This window comes from Theropithecus gelada, chromosome 9 (genome assembly GCF_003255815.1).
Source record: "Theropithecus gelada isolate Dixy chromosome 9, Tgel_1.0, whole genome shotgun sequence".
Taxonomy (NCBI): domain Eukaryota; kingdom Metazoa; phylum Chordata; class Mammalia; order Primates; family Cercopithecidae; genus Theropithecus; species Theropithecus gelada.
The window spans coordinates 90716257-90741961 of record NC_037677.1 but is presented as its reverse complement, the minus strand read 5'-3'; the positions used below and the strand labels follow the sequence as shown (position 1 = coordinate 90741961).

The following is a 25705-nucleotide window of genomic DNA, read 5'->3' as shown; positions in this document are numbered from 1 at the left end:
TTGGCATCACTGAACAGAGTGACAGAATTCATGTTCCTTTCTCTTCACTTTTAGTGATGCGTCTTAAAATATTGTAATGAACCCAACTTGCATATTTAGATTCTTGTGCACATCAACTTTAATGATAAGAGTTTGCTACCCAGATTTCTGGTAGCCTAAAAAGTGTGAAATGGTAATGGGTATAGTCATAGTGGTTATTTAGGATAATTTCTTTTACTTGGCATACCAATATAGCTGTGTAATTCAGATAAAGCTTTAAATAAAACTTTAATATTTTTGGCTAACATCAGATTGTGCTGGCCATTTGTGTGTAATAGTAGACTAGACTCTTTTTTTTTTGAGATGGAGTCTGCTCTTTCACCCAGGCTGGAGTGCAGTGGCGCAGTCTCCATTCACTGCAACCTCTGCCTCTTGAGTTCAGGCAATTCTCTCCTGCCTCACCCTCCCCAATAGCTGGGATTATACGTGCCCACCACTACGCCCAGCTAATTTTTGTATTTTTAGTAGAGACAGGGTTTCACCATGTTGACCTCGAACTCCTGACCTCAGGTGATCCCACCCACCTCAACCTCCCAAAGTGTTGGGATTATAGGCATGAGCCACCGTGCCCGGCCAACTCTTTACATTTTAAAACAATGTGTTCTTTCTATAATCCCAAAGATCAAATACAATGAAGTATGTACTTTCACCTCAAAATGTGATAAATAACTAAGTTGGGATGCAACCTAGGCAGTAGGCTGGATTCTCTCACTTGCTAAACAATCTGGTCTCAACTTCAGTCTCAGATTTATGTTGTAAAATAGACACCTGTGTTAAAGGTCATGGAGAAGGAGTGGGGCAGCGCTTAGAAAGCATCAGAACCAAATGATAAACCTAAAGAGACCAGTCTTTTCATCTTGTTACTCTGCACAGTTTTCATTTGACCTCTAGCCACTTAGACCAGTAACTCAGTTTTCAACACATGGTAGGGCAAACTGGTATGTTCACTTATAGAGGCTTGATAAAAAGTGTTTCCGGAATATTTTTTAAATGGAGCAGCATTGTGCATTTGTTACAGACTAATTTGACTTAAACCTGTACTATTGTATAGATTACATCAAACTGGAATAGCCTGCATTCTGTTGACAAGAAAATAGTAGTTCTAGCCTTAAGGCTTTGACCCAGTAAGAACTTTCAATGACATGAAAGCTGTGTGGTGTATTTTTTTTTTTTTTTTTTTTGAGACAGTCTTGCTCTGTTGCCAGGCTGGAGTTAGTGGTGCTATCTTGGCTCACTGCAACCTCCACCTCCCAGGTTCAAATGATTCTCCTGCCTCAGCCTCCCGAGTAGCTGGGATTACGGGCACGCGCCACCACGCCCTGCTAATTTTTGTATTTTTAGTCGAGATCGGGATTCACCATGTTGGCCAGGATGGCCTCGTTCTCTGTCCTGATCCGCCCGCCTTGGCCTCCCGAAGTGCTAGAGTTACAGGCATGAGCCACTGTGCCCAGCCTGTGTGGTGTATTTTTAACACTTCTGTTTTTAGAATATGCAAGAAACACATGGGGATGGTTTTATTTTTATAATTGGTTAAAAAAATTCCTCAAAGTGAAGTTTAGGAGTTTTTGTGTTTTGTAATTTGAAGAAAAGTCTTAAAATTCAGAGGTACCAATGGAAAGATAAAAGTTTGGGTTTTACTTTAGAGGAATACATATTTCATGTTTAAAACTCATAATTTGCTTCATACCAAGAATATGAAGAATCCTTTACACTTACTTGATGGTTTTGTACAGCAAAATTTAAAAATAATTTACATTAAATGGCAAGTATGACTTGGATCAATAGCTCTTCAGTTAATCAGAAATGAAGCGATTTTACTTGAAAGTCTAGCCCATTTCAGATGTTCAGAGCATATATTTTCTTTTTAGAAGTTTGTCTTCAAGTACCGAGAACTACTAATGCTTCTAATCCATGGCAATATCAAGAGCGATGTATAATAAATATATACGTACAGTGTCAGTACAACCCTTGTAAAATAAATAAATTTACCTTAAACACCAACTCAATCTACTTTTGCTTCAACAAATTGTTAGGTTTCTTGTTAAGACATTGCAATTTAGCAGATATTAAATTATACATCATTCTAATTTTGAAAACCAAAAATGAGTAATCTGTGATTAAGCAATAACCTTTTTTAAAGCAACCCTATTAACTGAATAAGCAATTACCTTAAAAAAAAAACCCCAATATTATTTCTATAGATAAAAAATCCTAAAGAAGAGTGCATTGTGGTACACAATACAGGAACTAAATTGAATTTTAATGACTCTTACATTATAGGACATATTTACACTTGAAATGCTCCAAAGCTTCCATTCTCAGCCATAAAATGTATGGCTAAACTTCCTTTCTTGTTTTCAGATCTTTGTGCCCCTTGTTCCCAGTTCTCCTAGTTGTGTTGGGAAATTAAGGTCCTTGGGCCAAATCTAGCCTGCCACCTGTTTTTGTATGGCCCCTGAACTAAGAATAGTTTTCACGTTTTTAAATGGTTGAAAAAAAGTCAAAACAAGAATATTTGTGACATGTGAAAAATATATGAAATTCCAATTTCAGTGTCCATAAATAAAGTTTTATTGGAATACAGCCACGTTCCTTCATGTATGTGTTGTCTGTGGCTGCTTTTGCACTACAACAGCAGAATTGGGTGGTTGCAACATATTTTATGGCCCCCAGCCCTAAAATATTTACTGTTTGGCCCTTTACAGACAAGCTTGCTGACCCTTGCTCTAAGTCAATTCGTGATGATTTTTCCAACTGCTGACATTTATAAAGTGGCAGTCCCCTGGGCTTCATTGCTTCATTCATCCGTAAATTGGTTAGTGGCAACTAGCCCTGTGCCATTTTGCTTCTCCTCAGCATGGATCTCACATGTGTGAAGACTTCAGTTCAGAAATCATCAATTTCCAGTTTAAGTCTGATGAAAATAAGTAAATTATATTTTTTTCCACCATGTTCACTCTTTTTCTTGCTGGAAGATCTTCACCTGTAATGTTGTATACAGAGGCTTATTAGAATATTGAAAATGAAGAAACAAACACTTATGGTATAGCAAGGGTTCAGAGTTTTCCAGCCACAGCTCTAGTGGCTAGGTTTGGGGAAGAGACTGTTTCCTCTGTACTCACAATGTTAGAACATGATGTTTCTAGGAAGTAGAACATCAGGTTATTTCTGCCTTAGACATATTTCACATTCTTTAGAAAGTTTTCTTTTTTCAAAAAAATCACATTCAAATAAACTGTTCAACTTTAAGGTGGAATTCCTTCAACTAACTACTACTTCAGATAATAAGATGAATACATTCTTATTTAAAAATTGGTAGATTATTGAAACTTTAAAAGGGATTTTAGAACAAATATGAAATACTATGTTCCTAGAAAGTGGCAAAAATACTAAACTTGTTTTCTTTATTTTCGCTTGCTCTCTCCCTCTCGTCTGGCTGGACCTCTGCCTCCAAAGTTCAAGCAATTCTCCTGCTTCAGCCTCCTGCATAGCTGGGACTACAGGAATTTTATATTTTTTGGTAGAGACGGGGCTTCACCACGTTGGCCAGGCTGGTCTCGAACGCCTGACCTCAAGTGATCCACACACCTCAGCCTCCCACAGTGCTGAGATTACAGACATGAGCCACTGCGCCTGGCCCTAAACCCTAAACTTGTTTTCTTATGAGCCCTTCTTTTCTTCTTTTCTTTTACAAGTGCTCTTTCTTGAAAAGACCATTGTAAAGGAGGTCATAACGTGGGATGTCAATTCACATAGATGCACCAGTGACTTACAAGAGAAGCCTCCCTAGCTTTTGTTTTGTCTTGAGACGAAGTCTCGTTCTGTCGCTAGGCTGGAGTGCAGTGGCGCAATCTCGGCTCACTGCAACCTCCGCCTCTCGGGTTCAAGCGATTCTCCTGCCTCAGCTTCCCAAGTAGTTGGGACTACCAGCACGCACCACCACGCCCAGCTAATTGTTGTGTTTTTAGTAGAGACAGGGTTTCACCATGTTGGCCAGGATGGTCTCAATCTCTTGACCTCGTGATTCACCTGCCTCGGCCTCCCAAAGTGCTGGGATTACAGGCATGAGCCACTGCGCCCGGCCGAGCCGTCCCCAGCTTTAAGCAAAGTTGTGAAGTCAACAGAATGATTCTAAATATCTGCTTGCTTAGAAGAAGAAAAAAGAATGTCATGTGAGTCCGTTGGTCAGAAAAAATAAATACTTGCTACAGGACAATAGAATCTAAGGCAATCATCTAAATCACTATCAATCACCCTTCCCTAGTCTCCTAAAATATAAGCAGTTAGCAATGTTCCTTACAGTAGGCATATTATTTTTAAGTCAAATTTCTAATGGAGTTGTATTCTTCTGTACTTAAGAAGTAATCTTGTAGCACATAGAGGGCTCTTTATATGTAGACCAGTATATGACCAATTTGCCAGCTTTAGTGTAATTTCACCTCATTACAGAAGTTACAGAGGCGTGTATAATATCACACCTATGATTTATACTAACTGCTGGATATGGAAAACAATATTGAAAATTTTGACCACTGCAGAGTGTAATATAGGACACCAGTTCTTTTAGGAGTTGCTCTTTAAATGTGGAAACATGGTCTCAATGTATTGGGCCTTCTTTTGGGCTGTTGTAAGTCAAATCTGGCTCTGTTAAGAGGCATCACTGAGTTCTTTAATAGTGAGTTTCTGCAGTTTGGCAGTTTTGTATGAGAAGGTCCTCATTGTCATAAAGGCAGATGGTGAAGCTCTGTGACGTAAGCAGCAATGCTTTCACTGTGCTGTTGATCTTTGCGAACTACCATGGAACAGGTGAAAAGCTGGCTTTAATGAACCCTTAGGTTCATTAGGAAACTAAGTGAAAAGGAGAAACATTGGTTCCCTCGCATGCTTTTATTCAGGTCTCATGTAAGTAATTTAAGATAAAATGAAGTTTATGTGACTATCAAGCAGTAAATTTAATGCATTTTCAAGATTGAGGCTGTTATGTTATTTTGCTTTCTTTTTAACCATATCCTGGTTGCCAGATTATTGTTTAATTGAGGCAGAAGGAGATGAGGTTGTTGAGGCTACATCAAACCTAAATTAGAACAGCAATAAAACTAGAAATCCAAAAGAATAAAAGCTGGATGATCCATAGAGGCCTTGAAGAATGTTCCTGTCAGTTATTAATAATGAAGACAGTTGTCTGATGAAATAAGGCTGTCATAGTACTTTGAGCAAGTTGACTTCTTGGGACCTTTGCTTATCTACAAAGTAAGAAGGTCTAAAATTACAAAAGCTCAAGTTACATTACATACATACATACATATATATATATGTGTGTGTGTGTGTGTATATATATGTGTGTATATATATATATATATATATTTTTTTTTTTTTTTTTTTTGAGATGGAGTTTCGCTCCTGTTGCCCAGGCTGGAGTGCAATGATGTGATTTCAGCTCACCGCAACCTCCGCCTTCCAAGTTCAAGCGATTCTCCTGCCTCTGCCTCCTGAGTAACTGGGATTACAGGCATACACCACCATGCCCAGCTAATTTTGTATTTTTAATAGAGACAGGGTTTCGCCATGTTGGTCAGGCTGGTCTTGAACTGACCTCAGGTGATCCACCTGCTTCGGCCTCCCAAAGTGCTGGGATTACAGGCGTGAGCCACCGCGCCCGGCCTCTTTCCTGTTTTCTTTATAGGCAGTGCTCAGTAGAACATCACGTTACACATATCTTCAGAGTCCTTTTCCTGTTTTAAGGTCCTATGCCTACCTGCCTTCGAGGGGCATCCTCCTGTTGGAAAAGATAAACGACATCCTACTAATTATGCCTTACAAAGTAGTATAAGTTAAGCCCTGTTCCAGGATGGTGCAATGACTTACTATACCTGGGTTAAACATGCTGCCCTTAGTCACTGTCGGTAATCCATTGTGTCACTGGAGGACAAGCCACCCACAGGTTTCTCCTCCTTGGTTTGGATACTTTCTGAGGTCAAGAGCTGAGAAGGTGATGTAAGTCCTCGGGGCTGTTTAGTTGACTTGGTGAGCTTCTTGAGTTCACTTGCAAAAGAAATGCCTTTCTTTTTGTCTTCTCGAGATGCCTGTGGGAACAAAGAACTTTCCATTGGTATTAGGTTAAACTCCGGTTCCTCAGTCTCATGACCCTATTTCAGAAGAGCGCCTTCCTCTTCTCTCTAGAGCTTTGGAGAGTAGGGCTGAGGAGCTCCCCTCTAGGACTGCTTAACTGCAAGTTCGGCCACATGTTTTTCCATACAGTGAAAACAAAGCCAAACAATTTTCTCCTAACTCCATTCCTTGACTCAGAAACTTTCTCTTAAATTTCACCAGCTTCCAGATCTGGCTACAGTGTGATTATGAGTATCAGATAACTTATGAACAGAGACAAATAACTTTAAACTTTACCTGCACCTGCTCCTTTAGCTTAAGGATGAATTTTCCTGCACCTTTCCACTTGCTTTGGGCTTGAAACACACACTCCTGATCCAGAAGGACCCGCTGAGAGGACTTGGGTGTGGTAGACTTCTTGTTGGTAGTGTCTTTCACCACCTCTTCCAGAAGCACATAGTCACTCGGATTGGGGTTGCTCAGGATGCTGTAGGAATATTTGGCTTTGCATAAGGTCTGAAAGGTAAGTTATGATCAACTGAATAAAGATACAGAATCTCCAACATTGGCATTCATTCTATATGAAACTTTAAGGTGGAAAAATGGCCCAGACTAGAGATGAAGGGAATCTTCAGATCGTCTCATCCAGTTCATTTTGCAGTTGTATACTTGTAGCTTATAATGCAGTTTCCCACATCACCTCATTTAGCTTCCCAATAGTCTATGATTTAGGTGTTATCCCGAATTTCAGACGAGGAAGCTTAAACTTAACACAGGTTAAGCAGATTCTAGGATATACACAGCTATAATAGTAACAAAGGTCTGAATCAGATTTTCTGCATGTACCAAAGCTCATAGACATGAAAGTCAGCCTGTGAGGAATAGAATCTTGCTCTTCAAGAGCCTCTCTGTCCCGCTGGGCTATCTCTATCACAGAGTCTTGGATGTTGAAAGAATTTTAGAAGTCAACTGATCTCTCTTTTCATTTAATATAAGAATGTCTTTCATTGATGCATTTATTAATTCATAAAATGTTTAGTGAGGGCCAACTCTGCCCCAGATACTGTGCAATCCTTTTAGGGGAGACAAAGATAAATTAAAGAAACGTAAGTCTGGGCCCTTTGGAATTCAAAGTCAACTGAATAAGAAGGCTAATATTAACCAAGTTATCATACAATAAGAACAGCAAGGGGGGCGGAGCAAGATGGCCGAATAGGAACAGCTCCAGTCTCCAACTCCCAGCGCGAGCGACACAGAAGACCGGTGATTTCTGCATTTTCAACTGAGGTACTGGGTTCATCTCACTGGGGAGTGCCGGACGATCGGTGCTGGTCAGCTGCTGCAGCCCGACCAGCGAGAGCTGAAGCAGGGCGAGGCATCGCCTCACCTGGGAAGCACAAGGGGGAAGGGAATCCCTTTTCCTAGCCAGGGGAACTGAGACACACAACACCTGGAAAATTGGGTAACTCCCACCCCAATATTGCGCTTTAAGCAAACAGGCACACCAGGAGATCATATCCCACACCTGGCCGGGAGGGTCCCACGCCCACGGAGCCTCCCTCATTGCTAGCACAGCAGTCTGTGATCTACCGGCAAGGCAGCAGCGAGGCTGGGGGAGGGGCGCCCGCCATTGCTGAGGCTTAAGTAGGTAAACAAAGCTGCTGGGAAGCTCCAACTGGGTGGAGCTCACAGCAGCCCAAGGAAACCTGCCTGTCTCTGTAGACTCCACCTCTGGGGACAGGGCACAGCTACACAACAACAACAACAACAACAACAAAAAAGCAGCAGAAACCTCTGCAGACGCAAACGACTCTGTCTGACAGCTTTGAAGAGAGCAGTGGATCTCCCAACACGGAGGTTGAGATCTGAGAAGGGACAGACTTCCTGCTCAAGTGGGTCCCTGACCCCTGAGTAGCCTAACTGGGAGACATCCCCCACTAGGGGCAGTCTGACACCCCACACCTCACAGGGTGGAGTACACCCCTGAGAGGAAGCTTCCAAAGCAAGAATCAGACAGGTACACTCGCTGTTCAGAAATATTCTATCTTCTGCAGCCTCTCTGCTGATACCCAGGCAAACAGGGTCTGGAGTGGACCTCAAGCAATCTCCAACAGACCTACAGCTGAGGGTCCTGACTGTTAGAAGGAAAACTATCAAACAGGAAGGACACCTACACCAAAACCCCATCAGTACATCACCATCATCAAAGACCAGAGGCAGATAAAACCACAAAGATGGGGAAAAAGCAGGGCAGAAAAGCTGGAAATTCAAAAAATAAGAGCACATCTCCCCCGGCAAAGGAGCGCAGCTCATCGCCAGCAACGGATCAAAGCTGGACGGAGAATGACTTTGACGAGATGAGAGAAGAAGGCTTCAGTCCATCAAATTTCTCAGAGCTAAAGGAGGAATTACGTACCCAGCGCAAAGAAACTAAAAATCTTGAAAAAAAAGTGGAAGAATTGACGGCTAGAGTAATTAATGCAGAGAAGTTCATAAACGAAATGAAAGAGATGAAAACCATGACACGAGAAATACGTGACAAATGCACAAGCTTCAGTAACCGACTCGATCAACTGGAAGAAAGAGTATCAGCAATTGAGGATCAAATGAATGAAATGAAGCGAGAAGAGAAACCAAAAGAAAAAAGAAGAAAAAGAAATGAACAAAGCCTGCAAGAAGTATGGGATTATGTAAAAAGACCAAATCTACGTCTGATTGGGGTGCCTGAAAGTGAGGGGGAAAATGGAACCAAGTTGGAAAACACTCTTCAGGATATCATCCAGGAGAACTTCCCCAACCTAGTAGGGCAGGCCAACATTCAAATCCAGGAAATACAGAGAACGCCACAAAGATACTCCTCGAGAAGAGCAACTCCAAGACACATAATTGCCAGATTCACCAAAGTTGACATGAAGGAAAAAATCTTAAGGGCAGCCAGAGAGAAAGGTCGGGTTACCCACAAAGGGAAGCCCATCAGACTCACAGCAGATCTCTCGGCAGAAACTCTACAAGCCAGAAGAGAGTGGGGGCCAATATTCAACATTCTTAAAGAAAAGAATTTTCAACCCAGAATTTCATATCCAGCCAAACTAAATTTCATAAGTGAAGGAGAAATAAAATCCTTTACAGATAAGCAAATGCTTAGAGATTTTGTCACCACCAGACCTGCCTTACAAGAGACCCTGAAGGAAGCACTCAACATGGAAAGGAACAACCGGTACCAGCCATTGCAAAAACATGCCAAAATGTAAAGACCATCGAGGCTAGGAAGAAACTGCATCAACTAACGAGCAAAATAACCAGTTAATATCATAATGGCAGGATCAAGTTCACACATAACAATCTTAACCTTAAATGTAAATGGACTAAATGCTCCAATTAAAAGACACAGACTGGCAAACTGGATAAAGAGTCAAGACCCATCAGTCTGCTGTATTCAGGAGACCCATCTCACACGCAGAGACATACATAGGCTCAAAATAAAGGGATGGAGGAAGATTTACCAAGCAAATGGAGAACAAAAAAAAGCAGGGGTTGCAATCCTAGTCTCTGATAAAACAGACTTTAAACCATCAAAGATCAAAAGAGACAAAGAAGGCCATTACATAATGGTAAAGGGATCAATTCAACAGGAAGAGCTAACTATCCTAAATATATATGCACCCAATACAGGAGCACCCAGATTCATAAAGCAAGTCCTTAGAGACTTACAAAGAGACTTAGACTCCCATACAATAATAATGGGAGACTTCAACACTCCACTGTCAACATTAGATCAACAAGACAGAAAGTTAACAAGGATATCCAGGAATTGAACTCATCTCTGCAGCAAGCAGACCTAATAGACATCTATAGAACTCTCCACCCCAAATCAACAGAATATACATTCTTCTCAGCACCACATCGTACTTACTCCAAAATTGACCATATAATTGGAAGTAAAGCACTCCTCAGCAAATGTACAAGAACAGAAATTATAACAAACTGTCTCTCAGACCACAGTGCAATCAAACTAGAACTCAGGACTAAGAAACTCAATCAAAACCGCTCCACTACATGGAAACTGAACAACCTGCTCCTGAATGACTACTGGGTACATAACGAAATGAAGGCAGAAATAAAGATGTTCTTTGAAACCAATGAGAACAAAGATACAACATACCAGAATCTCTGGGACACATTTAAAGCAGTGTGTAGAGGGAAATTTATAGCACTAAATGCCCACAAGAGAAAGCAGGAAAGATCAAAAATTGACACTCTAACATCACAATTAAAAGAACTAGAGAAGCAAGAGCAAACACATTCGAAAGCTAGCAGAAGGCAAGAAATAACTAAGATCAGAGCAGAACTGAAGGAGATAGAGACACAAAAAACCCTCCAAAAAATCAATGAATCCAGGAGTTGGTTTTTTGAAAAGATCAACAAAATTGACAGACCACTAGCAAGACTAATAAAGAAGAAAAGAGAGAAGAATCAAATCGACGCAATTAAAAATGATAAAGGGGATATCACCACCGACCCCACCGAAATACAAACTACCATCAGAGAATACTATAAACACCTCTTCGCAAATAAACTGGAAAATCTAGAAGAAATGGATAATTTCCTGGACACTTACACTCTTCCAAGACTAAACCAGGAAGAAGTTGAATCCCTGAATAGACCAATAGTAGGCTCTGAAATTGAGGCAATAATTAATAGCCTACCAACCAAAAAAAGTCCAGGACCAGATGGATTCACAGCTGAATTCTACCAGAGGTATAAGGAGGAGTTGGTACCATTCCTTCTGAAACTATTCCAATCAATAGAAAAAGAGGGAATCCTCCCTAACTCATTTTATGAGGCCAACATCATCCTGATACCAAAGCCTGGCAGAGACACAACAAAAAAAGAGAATTTTAGACCAATATCCTTGATGAACATCGATGCAAAAATCCTCAATAAAATACTGGCAAACCGGATTCAACAACACATCATAAAGCTTATCCACCATGATCAAGTGGGCTTCATCCCTGGGATGCAAGGCTGGTTCAACATTCGCAAATCAATAAACATAATCCAGCATATAAACAGAACCAAAGACAAGAACCACATGATTATCTCAATAGATGCAGAAAAGGCTTTTGACAAAATTCAACAGCCCTTCATGCTAAAAACGCTCAATAAATTCGGTATTGATGGAACGTACCTCAAAATAATAAGAGCTATTTATGACAAACCCACAGCCAATATCATACTGAATGGGCAAAAACTGGAAAAATTCCCTTTGAAAACTGGCACAAGACAGGGATGCCCTCTCTCACCACTCCTATTCAACATAGTGTTGGAAGTTCTGGCTAGGGCAATTAGGCAAGAGAAAGAAATCAGGGGTATTCAGTTAGGAAAAGAAGAAGTCAAATTGTCCCTGTTTGCAGATGACATGATTGTATATTTAGAAAACCCCATTGTCTCAGCCCCAAATCTCCTTAAGCTGATAAGCAACTTCAGCAAAGTCTCAGGATACAAAATTAATGTGCAAAAATCACAAGCATTCTTATACACCAATAACAGACAAACACAGAGCCAAATCATGAATGAACTTCCATTCACAATTGCTTCAAAGAGAATAAAATACCTAGGAATCCAACTTCCAAGGGATGTAAAGGACCTCTTCAAGGAGAACTACAAACCACTGCTCAGTGAAATAAAAGAGGACATAAACAAATGGAAGAACATACCATGCTCATGGATAGGAAGAATCAATATCGTGAAAATGGCCATACTGCCCAAGGTAATTTATAGATTCAATGCCATCCCCATCAAGCTACCAATGAGTTTCTTCACAGAATTGGAAAAAACTGCTTTAAAGTTCATATGGAACCAAAAAAGAGCCCGCATCTCCAAGACAATCCTAAGTCAAAAGAACAAAGCTGGAGGCATCATGCTACCTGACTTCAAACTATACTACAAGGCTACAGTAACCAAAACAGCATGGTACTGGTACCAAAACAGAGATATAGACCAATGGAACAGAACAGAGTCCTCAGAAATAATACCACACATCTACAGCCATCTGATCTTTGACAAACCTGAGAAAAACAAGAAATGGGGAAAGGATTCCCTATTTAATAAATGGTGCTGGGAAAATTGGCTAGCCATAAGTAGAAAGCTGAAACTGGATCCTTTCCTTACTCCTTATACGAAAATTAATTCAAGATGGATTAGAGACTTAAATGTTAGACCTAATACCATAAAAATCCTAGAGGAAAACCTAGGTAGTACCATTCAGGACATAGGCATGGGCAAAGACTTCATGTCTAAAACACCAAAAGCAACGGCAGCAAAAGCTAAAATTGACAAATGGGATCTAATTAAACTAAAGAGCTTCTGCACAGCAAAAGAAACTACCATCAGAGTGAACAGGCAACCTACAGAATGGGAGAAAATTTTTGCAATCTACTCATCTGACAAAGGGCTAATATCCAGAACCTACAAAGAACTCAAACAAATTTACAAGAAAAAAACAACCCCATCAAAAAGTGGGCAAAGGATATGAACAGACATTTCTCAAAAGAAGACATTCATACAGCCAACAGACATATGAAAAAATGCTCATCATCACTGGCCATCAGAGAAATGCAAATCAAAACCACAATGAGATACCATCTCACACCAGTTAGAATGGCGATCATTAAAAAGTCAGGAAACAACAGGTGCTGGAGGGGATGTGGAGAAATAGGAACACTTTTACACTGTTGGTGGGATTGTAAACTAGTTCAACCATTATGGAAAACAGTATGGCGATTCCTCAAGGATCTAGAACTAGATGTACCATATGACCCAGCCATCCCATTACTGGGTATATACCCAAAGGATTATAAATTATGCTGCTATAAAGACACATGCACACGTATGTTTATTGCAGCACTATTCACAATAGCAAAGACTTGGAATCAACCCAAATGTCCATCAGTGACAGATTGGATTAAGAAAATGTGCCACATATACACCATGGAATACTATGCAGCCATAAAAAAGGATGAGTTTGCGTCCTTTGTAGGGACATGGATGCAGCTGGAAACCATCATTCTTAGCAAACTATCACAAGAACAGAAAACCAAACACCGCATGTTCTCACTCATAGGTGGGAACTGAACAATGAGATCACTTGGACTCAGGAAGGGGAACATCACACACCGGGGCCTATCACGGGGAGGGGGGAGGGGGGAAGGATTGCATTGGGAGTTATACCTGATGTAAATGACGAGTTGATGGGTGCAGCAGACCAACATGGCACAAGTATACATATGTAACAAACCTGCACGTTATGCACATGTACCCTACAACTTAAAGTATAATAATAATAAATAAATTAAAAAAAAAAAAAAAAAAAAAAAAGAACAGCAAGTAACCCCTAAGTAATGTTTACCATTTGCTAGGCATTGTATTAAACATCTTACATATACTTAATCTTCAAGGAAAGTACTATTATACTGTCTCCATATTGTCTATGTGTTTCGCTGGAGCCAACGGGAATAGGCTGATGAAATCAGATATGGTAGGGGCATTTACACAAAAGAAATAAATAAGGGTTTTTCTTTTTCTTTTACATTACAAAGAGCTGGTTTACCAGCACACTAACGAAGGCACAGATCTGAGCTCTTACTCCAGGTCTCAGTAAGAAGTAGAGCTGGGATTTGAACCTAACACAGCTTGATCTAGGGTCTGTGCTCTTAATCGTGTTGTATGCCTTCAAATAGGTGTTTGATGAATGCCTACCCTAACAAGGCTATGAAGGAAGCAAACTTCTCTGAAACCATGTAAACTCTCAGAGAAGCATGCTTTAGAGGAGGGGAGAGGATCAAAGTAGGCCTCCCACTTGTCCTCTGTAGGATCCTTGAGAGATAGTCAGTGGCTCAGGTATTTCTGGGACCATGACATTGTCACTGCAGAGCCACTTCCTGAATCCATTATTATCAATGCTCTATAGAGATCCAGACTCACTGTAGACACTTAAGTGTCTGCTGAAGGACTGAATTAATATTTCCAAGCTTTAAAAATTTTTAAATTTGTTTTTATTTTAAGACCAGGCTGGAGTAAAGTGGCACGATTTCGGCTCATTGCAACCTCTGCCTCCTGGGCTCAAGCTATCCTCCTACCTCAGCCTCCTGAGTAGCAGGGACTACAGGTGCAAACTACCATGCCTGGCTAATTTCTGTACTTTTTTTTTTTTTTTTTTTAAGACAACTCTAGCTCTTGTTGCCCAGGCTGAAGTACAATGGCGCGATCTTGGCTCACTGTAACCTTTCCCTCCCGGGTTCAAGCGATTCTCCTACCTCCGCCTTCCAAGTAGCTGGGATTACAGGCACCTGCCACCCAGCCCAGCTAATTTTTGTATTTTTAGTAGAGATAGGGTTTCACCATGTTGGCCAGGCTGGTCTCGAACTCCTGACCTCAGGTGATCCACCCGCCTCAGCCTCCCAAAGTGTTGGGATTACAGGCGTGAGCCACCGTGTCCAGCAATTTTTGTACTTTTTGTAAAGATAGGGTTTCGCCATGTCGGCCATGCTGGTCTCAAATTCATGAACTCAAGTGATCTGCTCACCTCAGCCTCCCAAACTGCTGGGATTACAGGTGTGAGCCACTGGGTCGGTCATTTTTTAAAATTAGAGACAGGGCCTGACTCTGTCATCCAGGCTGCATAGCTCATTGCAGCCTCCAACTCCTGTTCCCAAGTGATCCTCCTGCCTCCGCCTCCTAAAACTGGGATTACAGGCATGAGCCACCACATAAGGCAATTTCCCAGCCTTAAGAGGCACACAGTCCCCTTTGAGGTCCCTGTTGTTTAGGAACTTCACTCATAAAATGAGCCGTCAGTGCACAGACATGTGTTTCAGTAATTTATGCTGAGGAAAGGACTGAGTTGAGGAAGGGAGAGGCTTTTACCTGCTGAATGACATCCTGTGCGGTGCTGACGCGGGGTGCTTTGATGACTGTTCGAGGTTGCTCTGGAGAAACATCATGCACTTGGACAAAGAAACTCTCCTCCTCTGAGCTTAAGATCACCTCTTTGTCATCTTGAACAATGTTTTTCTCTTCTAGGTTCTATGTGTAAAAAAAAATATGAGTAAATAATAGGTTTATGCAGAATAAAGACAGACAAATCTAGCAAAAATCTGAGCTTGTATCTTGGTGATGTAGAAACTTCTTAGCTTAGTATCTCATATACTATGTTATTTCATAAACTGTTCTAAAAGGATATACATGTCTTCTGAGAGGAAGAAACTACTGTGCTTCTGATGATGTTGACAGATCCATAACAAGCCAATTTATCTGCTCCTATTAGCTGTGGATTTTTATTTTTTATTTTTTTGAGATGGAGTCTTGCTCTGTTGCCCTGGCTGGAGTGCAGTGGCATGATCTTGGCTCACTGCAGCCTCCGCCTCCTGGGTTCAAGCAGTTCTCCTGCCTCAGCCTCCTGAGTAGCTGGGATTACAGGTGTGCGCCACCATGCCTGACTAATTTTTGTGTTTTTAAAAGAGACAGGGTTTCACCATGCTGGCCAGGCTGGTCTTGAACTCCTGACCTTGTCATCTGCCCACCTCAGCCTCCCAAAGTGCTGGGATTACAGTGTGAGCCACTGTGCCCAGCCTACCTGTGGATTTTGAGAGTCCGAGTTGACTGTAGATAAATTTGTAGAAAGGCAATATACCATTTTGCCAAGTAGCAAAAGCCAAATAAGAACACAGTAAACTGCATTTAAAAGAAAGCCCACCCATTTCCACAGACGTTGAGCATTTCAGAAATGCTAGACATCTGAAATGTAAACCATGAAATTGACAGGTTGGGTGAAGAAAACCGCAGTGACAAGGGTGAATGAATGGCTGGAGGTAAGCCACATTGAAACAAATTTTGACAAAATTCACAGTAATTATGAGAATTAGATTAATTGGCTTTTGGTGAATTATGTATCTACAGATAGATGTATCTTATTAAAAATTTTCAAACAGTACAGAAGTGTATCAAGAAAAACCAAACTTTTCCCATTCTCATCTTTTCTCCTTCTCCCACCTAAATCTCCACAAAATACCCCACTGTCGTTAGGTAATACATCCTTTTAAACATTTGCTGTGGATGTTCAAATGTATTTTTGTGTATGTGACTGTGTAAAGCAACACCCTTGAATTATGTGAATTTAGATATAATGTGATTGTCAAGCAGCTGCTGTTCTATGTCCGCCCCATTTTCAAATGAGGATAACTTAGTTAACTTTCGCAAGAGGGAGACTTAATAAAGGGGAAGGAGAGGCAAAGTGAGTAAACAGTAGTCAGCCTCATCTCAGCAAGTGAGGATTTGGCAGGAAAACCCCCTTATCCCCAGAAATGTAGCCTCATCTCTCCAGACCAGGCTACTGAAATGGTGCTAGCTAACCAGAAGAATCCATGAGTTGCTGTCACTCTCCTGGAAGTTTCAACTAGAATTGTACCCATTGATTAAATTAAAGTCAGAATAGATAACTGCCACCAGGTGGCGCCAAAACTATAACCAGGGCCAGAAAGGACTGGCTCCTGAAGCTTGCCCCAATCATTTAATTACCTTTGCAGTCATGGCCCTTTAGTTACATGATTTTTTGTTAAATAAATAAAGATATATAATCTATTTTAACTTTTTTCAATGAGTGAAAAAATCCATTTGAATTTTTTCCAATGAATGAATACTCCATTATATAATGGAAGAGAGGGAAGAGACGAGCTATTGTCTCTTTTTGCATTAAATGAGATTGTATCCTATGTATACTGTTTTACAACTTGCTTAATAATATGTCATTGCATTGATCATAATATATTTAACCAGTCAGAGGGCAAGATTTAGAGGTAATTCACATGACATAATTTATAATCTGTGTCCCCCAAACCAGGAGGCAAGAAATCAGAGAAAACCAAAAAGTTGCCACATAAAATGTCCCAACAATGATGCATTAAGCTTTACTTTTAAGAGAGCACCTTTGAGCCTCCCTCAGAGCTTATTTTAAGGTGTTTCTAGCCACATTAGTTGGAAGCCACAGGTTATGAACGAAATAACAATAGCCCTCGCTTATATCCCTTTTTACTAAGCATTGTTGCACACATTGTCTGTCTACATGTTTGACATGAATCTCATGATAATTTCTTTGAGTCAAGTAGGGTAGTTTCTATATAGATTTTACAAATTAGGGCAGTGTGCTTTACAGAAGTTAGGTGGCCTGTTCATTGTGACAGAGTCCTGGTTTACCCAGTTTCAAACCCAGTAACAGAAAAGGACACATTGACCACAGGAAGATGTGGTACCCGACAGCCTGAAAGCCCAGGAGACAAGAAAATTATAAAAGGCAGGCAGGAGAGATCAGAGGTCACAGATAGCAATTGCAGAATTTTCATATATGGGCAAACCGCTTATATGTCTTATTAGTTCCATGGGATAAAATAAATGGAAATACTTATAGCCCAAATCTATCTCCTCTAGTAGTACCTACCCTCTTGCATTCAGTAAGTACTGAATTCATTTATTCAATCGGCGGATATTATTTGGGTATCACTATGCACCAGGTAAACCTAGATACACTAAATTTATTATCTTTTGAGATATAATATTTCAGTCACTTCAAAAATTTCCTAACAAAGGCATATAAAGGAGAACTTGCCATATTTTACTCATCAGAAAAAAAGCTTGTTAGCTTTCCCTTCTGACTTATGCCCCTTTTTCTTCAAAATGCATTCTTTTACCAGCCTTTTGGAAGCATATTCCTGAGGTCTCTACTGCCTGTTGTCATATACTTTTTTTTTTTTTTTTTTTTTTAAAGATGAAGTCTTGCTCTGTCACTCAGGCTGGAATGCAGTGGTGTGATCTTGGCTCACTGCAACCTCTGCCTCCTGGGTTCAAGTGATTCTCCTGCCTCAGCCTCCTGACTAGCTGGGACTACAGGTGCCTGCCACCACGCCTTGCTAATGTTTGTACTTTTAGTAGAGATGGGGTTTCACCACGTTGGCCAGGCTGGTTTTGAACTCCTGACCTCAGGTGATCCACCCGCCTTGGCTTCCCAAAGTGCTGGGATTACAGTCGTGAGCCACCGCACCCAGCTTGTCATACACATTTAAATTGCATTTGGGTGTCCTTCCCCTTCCCAGTTCCTCTGAGCATATAATGAAGCTTCCTGTGACACTCAGCAGCCAGCCCATCTTCTCTCTAGCCCACCCACTGCCTCCTGCTCCTCCCAAGGTGCTGAGTGTGGGTGATCCACAAGGATGGACACAATTTCAGCCTGGGTAGCACAGGATGGCGGAAAGAACACTGACCTGGAAGCCATAGACTTGAACTGTTTCTACTTCTAACCCTGTCATGATTTCACCTCTCTGAATCTATTTCTTTAAGTGTAAAATGGTTTCTGTTATATCATTCAACATACTGTTTGAGGGCTTTCAACACTAAATCATATGCAAATATGAGGTTTAAAATTTTACTGATTCACTGACACCACTTAGAGGATACTTTTTACATGTAGCTAATTAATAAGGCAAGACAATTTAAGAACAGGAAAAAATTTAGACATTAAAGATGGCTTCAAAAGTACAGCTAAGCCCTCTGATATTTTATCATAAAGCAATTATTATTAGGGTTGCCTGGTCTCTGTCTTAGCAATTAGTGTGTCTTAATAGGGAGAGAAGGCTGGGGAGACAATTACATTTTTTGCTTAAATGAAGTGTCCTTTCATCGTCTTAGGCAAGGTCAGGGAAAGAAGGCAGTGGCTCTGGGGTCTTGAGGTGATGCTAGAGCTCTGTAGAGCTTCAGATCTCGTTCACTGTGACTAGAAAGTGAAAAGTAACACATAATGGTGAACATTGGCTATTATCTTCACTGTGCCCTGGCAAGCATGGGCCTGAGGGACCTTCTATCAGGCAAGTACTATCACATGCCCCAAAGGAGCAGATCATGTGCCCAGAACAGGGCTTGGCACATATTAGGTGCTCAATAAATATTTATGTAATCAAATTGTTGAACAGACCCAACTGCTTGATTATCAACACGTCACGAGGCATGATTGTCTATGCTAGAGAAATGACCTTATATGTCATTTTTAAGTTAGTAGCGTTTTCTCTGCTAATTCAGAAAAAAAAAAAGTGCTTCATCAATTAAGTCAAATAGGAGCCAATCAGTTTGGAGTCAGCATGGCATTGGTGCATCCTTCCTGGGAATGATCATGGGGATCTTAGCACATGTAATACAAATGGTTACTAATTCTGACTCAGGCCAAGAGATTATTCTTACTTTGTATGAAGTTCTGGAATATTTTCAAAGAAATATTATTGTTTTACTTATAAGCACGGAAGCTTCTATTAGCTAAAACTTCAGCAGGCACCAACTGGAAATCAATCGACCCCAAAATAGAAAATACCTGCAGGTTTTGCATTATACAGTAATGTGACGCTTACAACAATGTCTTTCCACACGTAGAAATAAAATACTGATCCATAGCTGATGACATGCATAAGGAATCTTTGCTTCCTTTATCTTATAAGGGATGTTTTTATTTATTTTTAAAATGGAATAGTTTCTTTGCATGAGAAACCTTTTTTTAAAATTTTTTTTTTGAGATGGAGTCTTATTCTGTCACCCAGGCTGGAGCACAATGGCACGCTCTCAGCTCTCTGCAACCTCTGCCTCTCAGGTTCAAGCAATTCTCCTGACTCAGCCTCCCTCATGAGCAGCTGGGATTACAGAAGCCTGCCACCACGCCTGGCTAATTTTTGTATTTTTAGTAGAGATGGGGTTTCACCATGTTGGCCAGGCTGGTCTCGAACTCCTGACCTCTAGTGGTCCGCCCACCTCGGCCTCCCAAAGTGCTGGGATTACAGGCGTGAGCCACTCTGCCCGGCCTAAGGGATGTTTCTTACATTGAATTTCTGTACCTTAGAGATAATATTCTGAATATGTGCAGAAGAAGAAAACTGTTCATCCGCATTTACTTAAGAATGTAAACCAAGTTGCAATTAGAAGAAATTCTGAAGGTCAGGGAGGCGGTGAGTGGTAAATGGCTAATCACATAATGAGTTGTTACTGTGTAGGCTGCACCAGACACACTTACTTCCTGCTGGGTTTTTAAGACAATCCTGCCCACATATCCCTCTTCTGGAAACCAGCTGCTTAAAATTTGCACGATCTCCTCTTCTGGACCAATGGCTCTCTGGAATGGTTGTTTCCTGCATTCATTCTTTTCTTTAGATATAAAATATTTTTCTTCCATCAAAAAATAGTCTGTGGTAACAGGTTTGATGTCTTGTTCAGTTGTCAGAATCTAAAGAAAAAGTGAAGGCAAACTGAGGAGTGAGGAAAAAACTTAAATGCAAAACAAATCGACTTTCATGGTGTTCAGATAGGTTTGCTCTGCAATTTATAAGTGAAATTTACTCTAGAGTATTGCATAATTCTTTTTGGAAGATCTAAGAATTCTCTTATGTTCAGAATGGATTATTTATGTTCACTCCAGGCAACGGCACAACTTATTCATAATCCCCAGACAGCATAACTATTTTTCCCACTGCTGGAATGAGAGCTCCTAGTGAATTAAAAATTTTAGGTTTCTCATTCCATGAACTTAGCCCTTTGTAATCTTGCAACACAGGACCGAGGGCAAATAACCTAGTTTAGTATTTACTAAGACAATCTCTTTTTCTCACATTGGAAATACTCGGTCATCTTCTCATGGAAGGTTTGTAGGGCGAGGTTCTCATGTGGTCTAAGTTCCTGGGAATTCTTCTTTAAATAAACTTCTGACAGTGTGCTTAAAGCGCTTGTTTTCTTTGTTGGCTATATGCAGTCAAACAGGACAGCTGAGACAAAGCTCTGGAACCAGACAGACCTGAGTCTGAGGTTGGTCTTTAATACTTGTTAGCTGTGAATTATTGGGTAAAATAATCCCTTGGAGGCCATTTTCCGATCTACACAATGGAAATAGTAGTAGTAGCAATCTTAATTTTGTTTTATGGTTGAAGCATAAATCGTAACATGGGTATGTTATGAGAACTCAATAAAGATGAGCCATCATTATAGTTATTTTTTTTTTTTTGGAGACGGAGTCTCCCTCTGTCGCCCAGGCTGGAGTGCAGTGGCGCAATCTCGGCTCACTGCAACTTCCGCCTCTAGGCTCAAGTGATTCTCGTGCCTCAGCCTCCTGAGTAGCTGGGATTACAGGCGTGCACCATCATGCCTGGCTAATTTTTGTAGTTTTAGTGGAGACGGGATTTCACCATGTTGGCCAGGCTGGTCTCAAATTCCTGACCTCAAGTGATCTGCCTGCCTCAGTCTCCCAAAGTGCTGGGATTACAGGCATTATAGTTTTACCAATGTATTCTTTCTCACTCATATTGTACAGGTTACTACAAAAGGGTGAACTTGAAGGGAGTAAAGGTCAGTCGCAGCGAAGAAACTCCCTTGGTTGCCTTCCTGTGAGAAGTAGCTTGGTAATGAGAGAAAGCTGCCACCATCTGGCCTGGATTAAGCAAACACCCTTCTCCTCAGGCCCCTGCCAATAAGGCAAAGCCCAGAGTGAACACATCTCGCCAGGAGGAAAAGCAGAATGTGATGGACTGAGGGCGGTGGAAGTGAAGGTTCTCAGGAAGACTCAAATCTCTCTGCCCCAGCCCTTGGTCTATAATCGATGCAATGCTGTTGACTCAAAAGGGGGCCAAGGCAAATACTGCAGGGATAATTCAGGATGTAAAGCTTCTGGACCACCTCCACAAGAGGGCCAGCATCACCCCCTGCTCAGTCCTGCTTTACATCTGTGTGCTGATTTGCATGGGTGACAATAAAGCAATGGACTGCTATGGGTGGCTCTTGGAAAGTTTTCTTTTACTTTACAAAACTCAGCAGTGCTTTGTGATAGTGGACACTGAAGTACATGGACTGATGTATTAAAACAAAACCAAAACAAACCGTTGGCAATAGCTTCTGTTTGATAATCTATGAAATGTGACATCTGAGCTGTTTTCTCTATTTAAGTCAGTTATAAAATGTTGGACAGAACGTTAGCCTGTCTAGAGATGTGCCCTTAAAGGACAGAGCCATTTATTAACACTTATTATTTGTAATTGTTCAGTTGGTTTTTAATTCCTCCAAATGTTATGATCCCAGCTACATTTCATCATACACCCTAACTTCAGAGGGAGCTCAAGGGCCATTCCCTTGGTCATTGCTTCCTTTAGTCTACCCCTATTCAGGAGAAGGAATTCTTTTTTATTTTTTTGAGACAGAGTCTTGCTCTGTCACCCAGGCTGGAATGCCGTGGTACGATCTTGGCTCACTGCAACCTCTGCCTCCCAGGTTCAAATGATTCTCCTGCCTCAGCTTCCCAAGTAGCTGGGACGACAGATGTGCACCACCACACCTAATATTTGTATTTTTAGTAGAGATGGGGTTTCACCATGTTGGCCAGGATGGTCTCCATCTCTTGACCTCGTGATCCGCCTGCCTCAGCCTCCCAAAGTGCTGGGATTACAGGCGTGAGCCACCCCGCCCGGCCTCTGCCTATTCTTTATGCCTTTCCCTGCTAGTCTTTAGTAACAAGTGCCACTGCGCCCGGCCGCACCGAGAAGGAATTCTGAAATGGGTTAAGGATAAAATCATCTGCAAGGATTTTAGGCCACCGTACCAAGCAAGGGTAGCGCTTCTAGTGTGGAAAAAAAAAAAGGAATTACGCATGGGCCCTGTCTCACCCTTTGGAGGACATGCCCCTCCCTCTTTAGATGCTGCTCCGTGTCCCTGGCTCTCACTCTTAGAAGTCCCCCCATGGATGGGGACCTGTCTGCAGAAGGCCCCAAAGATCCTTTGGAGGGGGATCTAGGGCAGAGGTGGCACAGCGTAAGGAGGCTTAGGCCAGTTCTGCTACAGGGCTTGGGTTAACAGGCTTCAGGGTCTCCATGCCTCTTGCTACCACCAAAAGGAGAGGACCTCAAATGCCAAGGTCAGGTGCCAGGGGAGGGGAGCAAGGCGGCTGCTCCGCATGCAAAGGAAGGCCTTAGGCCGGAGGGGCAGGAAATGTCTTCTTGGCCCATGTGGCCCATCCTGAAGCTCTAAGAATTCGATTCAACTCCTCGGATGACAAGAAGATTCCATTCACCTAATGTGCAAATTCTGACTGATTACTAATCTCTGCGTGAAGAAGGAAGACTAGGCCATGTCCAGGATTAGGGCGAAAGCGTATATATGGTTGGAAGGCCACTCATTCTGGTCTTTACCATTCTAGAGCCTAGTATTTTATATAGCTTAAGAATAATTAAAAAATCTTCTCTACAGGTTAAGGTAGTTTGTCTAGTGGTACCAAGATTCATCAGATGATTCTTGGAGAGGATCTCGACGTTGAATAACACATTTCCAAGTAATCAAAAGGCATATCATCAACATGGACTTTTGCGCATTTATGTGCATCTGTATGTGTTTACACACACAGGCATTTATACACACACGTACATCCATACATCTTAGATTTTGCATTCTCTCAACCATGGCTCAGGGGACTTACTTGCTGCAGAAGCTGCTTTGCCTTGGTGCCTCCATTAATAGTGAAAACAGTAAAGGGCTCTGGCCCTGGAACCCCATGCACCGTGACTCTGTGAGTCTGCAAACATTTTCTTTCTTCTGTATTAAACATCTGTCAAGAAGATCACATGGCTGGTCATTCATCCTTAATCACATATTTCTAAGCTCTATTTGATACAGAAGTGCTAGTACTTAGAAGTATGGATAGCAACATATAAATGCAAAAGATGAGAGTCCATTTGTAGCCCAGTGCATCTTAATGTGGTAGAAGGGGCAATGCTACCTCTTCCTCAGTCATTTAGTGAGGGTATTTCATCAGCATATCACCAAAATATCAATTTATTTTAAATTACGGTGTATCTTTCCATCACAATTAGAGGCTGATATTATCTGAAATGTACATTAGTTCTTACTTATTAACTGATGTTCCACAGTATCTATTGAGTTCCATCTCTCTTCAGGGTATTGGGCTAGAAATTTGGATGGTAATAATAAAATGTTCTGCCCTTACAGAGTACACCATTCAGGCACACGAATCGTTATAATGCAAAAATATATCTGTTAGAAAGAGCTGGGTAAGTATGTAACTCAATTCTTTGGGCATTTTGTGTATTAAGATATATTCATTCATTCAAAATAAGTAATTTATGGAAGGCTTATAGTGAATCAGACATTATGCCCGTCCCTAGAAAATCAGTGGCAAATGGGACACTATCCCTGCCAAGGGCTTCCAGGTGAATGAGACAGCTAGAGGGAAATGTAGGCAGTTGTAAGGAGCATGGTACATTCCTTGCAAACCCAGAGGAAGTGGCCTAGAAGAGGTTTGGGAGAAACCAGGGAGGGCTTTCTGAAAATGGTATCTGAACCAAATCTTGAAAGACATAGTTTAGCAGATGAAGAATGAGACAAGATAACCCCAAATCGATGTAACGTGTACAAAGACTTAGAAGTGGCCTACAGCAGGGCATTCTGGGAACATCAAGTTCTACAACTAACTTGTTGGAGGGAGAAAGGCTGGGGATGCACGCAAAAGCACAGCCACTCAGGGCTTCGCCTAACTGGCGAAAATTTAGATTGAAACTGGCAAAATGAGGATCTGAGGGCTGAAGTGTATTTTTAGCATGTACTTTATTTTTATTTGGGGTGGTGAGGAGAGGTTAACTTTGTTATGCTTGTACAATGCGATTTTTAAAAAATCAGTTTTACTGAAGTATAATTGTCATACTATAAAATGCACACATTCTAATTGTATCATTTAGCGCACTATACTATTAATTAAAAAGATTAAATAGTTGCCAACATTTACAAAACCCCAGATGTCCTGATTCTCTTGAAAAACCAAAAGATCTGACGACATCACAAGGCAACAAGCAGCTAGATCTGAGAACTAGGTGACAGCTGCCCCTCTAAATGACCCAGGAGCTTTCTGCTTACTAAGAGTCTGTGCTCAGCCCAGGTCCATGCCTGCACATCATCTTCTTGGGACCCCTCCTGGCATGTGAATTTGTGACTTCTGGTATAAACTATACCCTGAAAGCAACAGAGAACTGATGGAGGGTTTTTCACAGAGGAGAGACACGATCATATTTAGATAGATCTGTTTGGGAGGCCCTAGATGCAGACAGACAGAGGGGCAAACCCGGAAGAAATGAGACCAATTAGGAAGACTCTACCACAAGCCAGGTGAGAATGAACCAGGGCCAAGGCAATAAGGACAGACCAAGATGAATGGATGTGAAAGATACTAAGGAAATAGAATGATCAAGTCTTAAACGGGGAAGAAGGCCAGGATGACCTACAGTTATTGGCTTCAGCAATGGAGAGTGATGCTCTCCATGGTCAAACGCATATTTACCAAGCATATATCCATATATGGCTGCCCAGGAGCCCCAAGGATGGCAAGGTGTGATATAACAAAAAAATACATATTTGGTCTTTGTCCCCAGTTCTTGGCACACAGCTCCTAAAACCTTTGAAATCTCTGGAGTCAAAAGAGTGTCTTTTGTTG

General features: G+C 41.3%; 1 protein-coding gene across 3 annotated transcripts in view; it reads right to left on the bottom strand.

Moving 5' to 3' along the window:
• Window positions 1-2586: 2586 nt before the first annotated feature.
• The window catches only part of PLCE1 (phospholipase C epsilon 1), a 358406-nt gene continuing 335287 nt past the window's right edge, over window positions 2587-25705 (bottom strand). For all 3 annotated transcript variants that reach the window (XM_025396381.1, XM_025396382.1, XM_025396383.1), the window contains 6 exons: window positions 23681-23809; window positions 20246-20455; window positions 15073-15231; window positions 6445-6663; window positions 5910-6122; window positions 2587-3022 (listed from right to left, as the gene is read on the bottom strand). In XM_025396381.1, coding sequence (XP_025252166.1) covers window positions 5934-6122; window positions 6445-6663; window positions 15073-15231; window positions 20246-20455; window positions 23681-23809 — 906 coding nt within the window. In that variant the 3' untranslated portion in view covers window positions 2587-3022; window positions 5910-5933. The remainder of the gene's footprint in view (window positions 3023-5909; window positions 6123-6444; window positions 6664-15072; window positions 15232-20245; window positions 20456-23680; window positions 23810-25705) is intronic.